The sequence below is a fragment of the Propithecus coquereli genome, unplaced genomic scaffold, assembly GCF_000956105.1.
Source record: "Propithecus coquereli isolate 6110/MARCELLA unplaced genomic scaffold, Pcoq_1.0 Scaffold13, whole genome shotgun sequence".
Lineage (NCBI taxonomy): Eukaryota > Metazoa > Chordata > Mammalia > Primates > Indriidae > Propithecus > Propithecus coquereli.
In genome coordinates this window covers 13,448,299-13,456,177 of record NW_012137191.1, presented here as the reverse complement: position 1 = coordinate 13,456,177, position 7,879 = coordinate 13,448,299, and the positions used below count along the sequence as shown (strand labels likewise).

Below are 7,879 nucleotides of genomic sequence, written 5' to 3'. Positions count from 1 at the left end.
AAGGAAGGAGGGAAAGAAAAGAAAGAAGGAAAAAAAAGAAGGAAAACAGACGGACTGATATTTCGACTTTAATTTTTAGTTTTCCAGTGCATAAGGGCAGTTAGTATGTGGTTTAAAAACTTTTGTTTTTTTCTGATTACAAAGGTAAATGTTGTAATGTAATGTAACATTCAAATGCAAACATTCAAATATTACAAAAAAAATTCATGACTTAGAAATGGAGTCCTTTATAACTATACCTCATTTAAGATAACCACTGATAATAAACTGGGTTATATCCTAGTGGTTTCATATATTCAAAAGGTGAAGGATGTTGTCAGTTACATGTTTGTATTTATGAGAAAGTAAGTCTAGAGAGCTTAAGTGGCTTGCCTAAAATCACATAGATACTTATAAGACAGAGAACTTCCCATCGTAGGATGTTTGCTCTTTTCCTTCTATAAAGACAATTTTAAATTATTTTTCTTACCTGCTGGAGGTACTTGGCTACTACGGCCCTATGGGTGTCTATGTGGTCCTTGGTTTCAATTACATTTCTGTCTCGTAACCGTTTCTCATAGTCCTAAATTAAAAGGAGGTAATAATTTTATGATTTTAAAGTGCTCTCTGAAGCTCTTAAGATTAGGGAATTATTTATCACATGTGGTTTAAGTTTTAAATTATGGTTCTAAACATTTCTTCCACCTTCTTCCTAAATTTTGATTCAGAATTGATCTTTGATGCAGTAATTAGGATTCTGAGTCAATTGACTGAACTGACTTAATAACAGAAGAGAATTCTGTACAGTGGTTACAAGTTAAAATGTTCATGGAGGAAGAAATACAGGCCACAGAAGACAACAGAAAGTTGTTATAATTCAAGAAGCTAAGCTCATCCAAACAACTTAGCCAAACCCCCTGCTTAAGTTTTGCCTTTTCTATTTTGAGTAAAGCAATTACAAAAATCGTGAAAAGCTCCAATTAAAACATTACCATTATCACATAACATCTGGCTGCAGCTGACTTGGGTCATCTACTTGCAGGAGGGTGACGGATACTTTTGGCTTTGTTTGCTCAGGCCTCTCCCTTTTTCTGTCAATAAAATTATGTGTGCCCCAGGGAACTGCGATGTTCTCCTTTAAGCCAACTCTGGTTACAGTTGAGTACCCAGCAGTGGCACCTAACCCAGGCTTGGTGACACGAGCTTCTTCCTAAGATTTTTGAGTTTGAGACAAGAGGACACATCTCTCTCTGCTGGCTGAAGCTACTCGACGTGAACTGGGATGATGTTGGTAACCATGTGGCCAAGTTGAAAAATCCCGTCTGCAGAGGAAGAGAATGAAGCCAACACACCAAAGAAGCCCAGACAGGATGGGAGGGTTCCTGACAGCATGTAGGCCCTGGATCCAGGGGTACTTGAGGCCTAGAGGCACTCCTGCCATTCATACGTTTTTAGATATTTAACCCTATTTGTGGATTTCATCATCCAATAAACTCCTCTTGGTGCCTAAGGCAGTTCAAAATTGGATTTTTATCTCTTACAATCACAAGTCCAAACTAACACAAAGAACTAAATAACCAAAAGTATTCTCCAAGAATAGTTTCTGCTTGAAAAAATCTTAATGGTATTAATTTCTGATGGCTCTCCATTTATCTCATCGAATACAAACTCATCTGTCTGGCTCTCACTGGCCTGCCCCATCTACACAAGCCCGTTACCTATAATTCCTCAGAGGCTCCTCCGCCCCACACCTGCCTGCTTCCATCTGCCCTTCTCTGAGTCTTCGTTCCTTCTGTCGCCCTGGACAAGGATGGATGCCGGCCCTGTTCCTTCCTTCCCACCCACCCCAAGGCTGTTCAAATCCTATCCATCCAGTTTTCCCTGAGCACTTTACCACCATGTACATGGTGCCTAGTACATACTTACTGCATGAAAATGGAATTGAATTCCTGACTAAGGTAGTAATAATTAGCCATATTAACCCTTAAGATATGTTCAATGCTATAATTCTAACTGTGGGCAGTTTAACCAACTAACTCAGAATTCTGGTTACTGGTTAGTTTATACATCATTATACTGAGGCAAAGAGATTATTTAAATATTGAATTCAAGAAAAATAATGGAAAGGTTATATATAAAAGTGCTAGCTGGATGTAGTAGTGCTTTTCTGTAATTTCAGCTGTCCAGGAGGCTGAGGTGGGAGGATCACTTGATCCCAGAAATTTGAGACCAGCCTGGGCAACGCAGCAAGACCTCATCTCACATACACACACAGAAGTGCTATAAAGGAGAAACCAACATTGCTACTGAGAACATAACAAAAATTAAATACACATATAATAGTATAACTAATGGCACGGCAAGTATTTTATTATTTTATTAACCTCTCTAGGGCAATTTCTTACCTGGAATACCTTTTCCATAATTTCTCGGTCATATATTGGAATTTGCTTATAATTTCGGAATTCTGGCACCTGTTGGCTTCTAAGATGAAGAAGCCTGAATCGTTTGGATCTATTCAATTCTTCATCTGAAACAAAATTAAATTCCTGTTGCAGCTGTTCCAGTCGAAAGAAATCAGGGACATAGGATTCACCACTTGTAGCAACCTATAAAATATAGAAAATACAAACCTCCAGATAATGGGCAAATTTCATCCAGAGAAATCTGGCACTGAGCTTCTGGGAATGTTTAACGGTTTCAGATTAAAAGACTTGGAAGACAAAATACATTAAAAAATAATAGTAGCGAGGCAGATGCTATTATATTTATTTAGTAGCTATAAAAGTTACCACAAATCATTTTTCCAGAAAAATAAAAATTATATTTTTACTTTTGGTGTGTATGCTTCCCCAAAAATGCTATTATGCAAATATCCAGACCGAAAAAGGAGAGATATCAGACCCAAGTGTATCACTAGGTGCCTACTAGAAATAATGTTACTCATATACACGGTGTATATAAAATCTAATATATATATGTGACTTTTTAATGTATTTAGGCACATATGTAGATAAAGGCCCCAGAGGCAACTGGTCAGCTTCATTTGGCTCCATGGCCATGCTTTCCTTTCTCTGAATAGCACCTCACAGCCTTGGTCACTGAGAAAAGTGAGCCAGAGATGATCCAGGCAAGTTGACGTCTAGGGCCCTGTACGTTGTCACAGGAAGGACACCTTCCGGACACCACTGTGCAGCTGAGCAGGTGTTGGCTGCACTTTACCCAGGTACTGCCTCTCTGCTTGGTGCTTTGCCAGTTGTGACCTCCTCCTGGTCTCATGTGATCCTCTTACCTTGGCTTCCCAAAGTGCTGGGATTACAGGCATGAGCCACCATACCCAGTTTATGACCTCCTCCTGGGGACAGGGAAAGCCAGTGCACAGAGAGATGGGAGCCTTGCATGGGAAAGGTGGCCCTGCTGTGAAAATCCTGGTCCATAACAAGAGACCACTCAAGAAGGCATCCCTGTGTTTTGTTTTTCTATAGGAAAACATTTAGCTAAAAAGGAAGTGATGAATGTGATATGTGTACTATATTACCACGAATTGAAAGATAATCAAAATGTGATTTGAAAACTTTACATGGACTAGATTATACTTTAGGTGATATGGCCTTTTCTTTCTAATATTCCTATTATCCACATTAAGAAGCATCGTGTTGGAAGGAGAGTTTATAAAGACAAAAGTCAGAATAAACCAAAGCTTGTTTTGGGACTCAGAAAGACTAGAAGCGAAATGAAAATTTTCATACTGGTTATAATGAGCCTACTGATGAACTCATACTAATAACCACAATCGTACGATCGTGTTGCTGTGGCCAGCCCCTGGATCATCTGCTTGTTTATTACGTTTTCATGTGAATTATGAGGTTGCCAATAAAACCAATTGTATTTCATACCAAGAAAAACAATTTACTAACTAATGTTCCATTTTATTTACAAATTCACTGAAGAAAAATTTTGAATATTATGGTAGATACAAGCAATTTATCTGGTAAATACTTAAGAGAAACCTAAATGATAACCGAATTAATCACGGAGAACACAAACAAAACAAAGATTTCTTAAAACGCCCCTTCAGTACTTGAGGGGGGATGAAAGGAGCAAGTGCTCTGAATTTAGATGGATTTATTAGTTGTGTGTCCTCAAGCAAGTAACTGAGTCTTTGAACTCAGCTTCCTCTTTATAGAATGGGGAAAATAAAACCTTTCTTCGGGGGTTTTACAGAGGTTAGAGGTAAGAGTAACGATGACGACAATAGGTAATATTTACTGCACGTGGATTGTGCCCGGCTAAGTGTTTATCTGCAGCACCTCATTTCCTCAGCACCAGACTGAGGGAGGCACTGGCTTAGAAGCACTGGGGGCTTGCCTTGGTCCCATAGCCAGGTAAACAGCAGAGCTGGTATTTAAACTCGTCATTCTACCCTGCATTCATGTTCTTAAACAGGAGAAAATAGTGTAAAAGACAATGTGTATAAAGGGCCAAGCTTTTTCTAACATTATCAGGCCAAATCGAGCAATGTTGTGTGTGCCTCTTCCCACATTACCGAGATTAGCTGCATCAAAGGGCCATTGTTGGGGTCATTTGGGTCCAGCTTGGACTCTGCTGCCCACTTGGCCAACTTTTTCATGTCTGTCACTCCTGATGTGCCAATAGATGAGATGGCATCTGCTCTCTTCAAAGCACTGAAAAAAACACAGAGGATTCCGTGAGACTGACTTTACCACAGCGCAGTCTGCATGCATCAAGACCGCAAAATCCCAGGGACAGCATCGCTTAAGGAAGTTATTATCCTCCCTCAGAGACAATCTTGTCATAAGGAGGACTTTTGCCATTTTTCTTTATTCGACAATTGCTATCAGGAAATACAAATGGAAGGAGTGCAAGCACGATGCATTCCTATGACTCTGCCCAATGCACAAAAGCCTTCACTCCCCCGGCCCATCCCTGGATGCCGGCTGGTGAGGAGGAGCTCCTGCATCTGGTGCAGGAAGTCCCAGAAGCCTCACATCCCGGACCACTGGGGTGCACTGTAGCTGAAGACAAACTAAAAGAAAAAAACAACTCTGAAATAATGAACGTATGCACTGACTTTGGACACAGGGAATCTGAGGGAAGCCAAAGTGGTCAGCACGATTGATCTGGGGCTTTATTAACAGTCCTGTGTATCTTGTTACTTACTTATGTTGTATTTTACCTCCTCTCCTGAGGAGTTTGGCAGCTTAAATCTCCAGGAGATTTCTCTAGCACTAAACACAAGTGAAATAAATGCAAAGTTCTTATGCTCAAAGGCATGGCCCAGCCTCCACTGGGAGTGTCTTCTGCCTTAGAAAGTTCAGAGCAGCGTCTCCTTGTGGTTTTTATCCCACAGATGGAGAGGGCATCAAGGAAACAAGGCAAGCCCTGTCTGTGTTTCCGTGTGTGGAAAACGACTCTTTCCGAGTCACAGATTGTGCCTGTGTCCTCTTGACGATCAGAATAAATTTTTTTATTTTAGAGATGAGGCAATGGAGGCCTGCAATGGTGAAATGATGGACCCAAGAAGCGTCTACCGGGGAGTGACAGGGAGGCTCTGATAGAGGAAGGCCCAGGCCGGGAAAAGAGTACTTCACAGAGTCATTGTGAAGGCTACATTCTTTTCACTGTATCTGGCACTGAAAAACACTCAGTATTTGCTAGGCTATTAATATTTTAATTTTTACCTTAAGAACAATAAAAAACAACCCTTGAAAATACTGGTACCTGACAATAAAAGGAAAGAATATGATATTGCAGGCTTTCTATCCCTTGGATATTTTTAATGCCAACCCTGACATTGGTCATCAATTTATTCTAACCACATATTACCTCCGAAATCCAATGTTCTGCTGTGACAGTGGAGGAATTAAAGGTATCCCATTTTCTCCAACGGCCCATGCCACACTGTGGGACACTTTCCCTGAGGTCATCAAAATCAGCTGATTACTGCCATCAGCTTCAAATGAGAAGGGCACTCCTAGGAAAAAATCAGATTAAACAGGATGCTGTTTAGAAAGAAGGATTGAGCCCAGCCCTGGCACGAAGGCAGATAGTAGACAAATGGGACCAGGAGTGGCTTGGGGTAGTGGGGATGGAACATACAATTCAAGCCAAAGTCACTGAATTTCTTCAGGTGATGATGCTGAGAGTGAGCTGTTCGGCTCTGTCTCTGACAGCAAAGTGTATGTTACCATGGTGCACTCCCGAGTGGGTCCACCTGTGTGCATACGTGGCTCTGCCACTGTGCAACTATGTGACCTTGGAGAAGTTACTTAACCTCTCTGAGCCTTAGTTTTTTTTTAACGTATAAATTAGGGATAGTAATAGCACTTCCTTCAAAGAATTATTTTGAAGACATTTGTTTATTGATTCATTCAAGATACTTATCTGAGCTTCCACTTCATGCCATGCACTATTGCAGGCACTGAAGATAGCAGTAAAGAAACAAAACTGTTAAGAATCCCTGTTCTCATGGTTCTCATAGAGTTTATATGTGAGTAGGGAAGAGAAACAATAGTAAGATAAGTAAGAGAAATATTCTGTGACAAATTGAGAAGGTATGTAGAAAATTTGTGCTTTGTGGGGTGGCCAGGGAAGCCTCAGTGATGTCATTTTGAATAAATGGCTGAAGAAAGTGAGGAAGTGATACATGTAGGTAGACAGTTTGAGAAAGAGCATTCCTGGCAGAAAGAACAACGAGTATTAACACAAGCACCCTAAGGTGGGAGTGAGGAACCCCAGTTAAATGAGTTAATACTTGCAGAGCACTTACTCCCTGAAAAATAGTGATGACACAACAAATATAAGTTATTACTGAGCTACTGTGGCTACAGTAAAACCTCACTGATTTGGCCTCTACCAATTGGAAATTAATGGTAAAAATTCTCTGGGAAGAATGTTTAATCAACTAAAGGAAAAGATTTTCAAGCACTAAATACAGTAACTTCATAGTCTATATTTCTAATTATTAATTATTGGCACAAAATAATATTGCTATTACATTGTAATAGCTTCTTTGTGTTTTTCGAAGATCTTCCCTTCAAATTGAATATCCCATCTTTTTTTTTTTTTTTTAGACAGAGTCTCACTCTGTTGCCCGGGCTAGAGTGAGTGCCGTGGCGTCAGCCTAGCTCACAGCAACCTCAAACTCCTGGGCTCAAGCGATCCTCCTGCCTCAGCCTCCCAAGTAGCTGGGACTACAGGCATGTGCCACCATGCCCGGCTAATTTCTCTATATATTTTTAGTTGTCCAATTAATTTCTTTCTATTTTTAGTAGAGACAGGGTCTCGCTCTTGCTCAGGCTGGTTTCGAACTCCTGAGCTCAAACAATCCGCCCGCCTCGGCCTCCCAGAGAGCTAGGATTACAGGCGTGAGCCACCGCGCCCGGCCTGAATATCCCATCTTGATCTTCAAAATAACCCTATAAGATATTAAATGAGATTTTATTAGATCCATTTTATGAATAAGGAAGATGGTATTCAAAGGTTGGTATTCTAGGTTACATGACTACTAGAGTCACACAGCTTGTCAGTATCAGAGCTGGAACTAAAGCCTAGGTCTGCAGACTTTTAGACTGGAGTGATTAGATTTGCGCCTTAAAGAAATAATGCAAATAAAATTACAGATATAAGTTCACAACAGAAAATCACCAGACACATGAGGGCACAAGCCATCATGAATAAGAGGCAACAGAATCATAGCAATAAGCAGATAGGTATTGGTATAATCAGATACAGAATAGTAAAAAACATCTTAAATGTGTTTAAATAAAATGAATGAATGAATGCATAAATGCATGAATAAAATAAATGATTTAGAGTCTGAGGAAAGGACAAAAAGCTATCAGAACTGACCAAACTGATTGGAAAAGAACTAAATGGA

At 40.2% G+C, this 7,879-nt stretch overlaps 1 protein-coding gene across 1 annotated transcript in view; it reads right to left on the bottom strand.

Annotated features, from left to right (window-relative positions):
• The window catches only part of CC2D2A (coiled-coil and C2 domain containing 2A), a 128,746-nt gene that overhangs the window by 38,325 nt on the left and 82,542 nt on the right, over positions 1-7,879 (bottom strand). Inside the window, exons 19-22 of the mRNA XM_012638399.1 lie at positions 5,827-5,974; positions 4,526-4,664; positions 2,385-2,588; positions 470-562 (exon numbers count right to left, since the gene is read on the bottom strand). Of these exons, the coding sequence (XP_012493853.1) occupies positions 470-562; positions 2,385-2,588; positions 4,526-4,664; positions 5,827-5,974 (584 nt within the window). The remainder of the gene's footprint in view (positions 1-469; positions 563-2,384; positions 2,589-4,525; positions 4,665-5,826; positions 5,975-7,879) is intronic.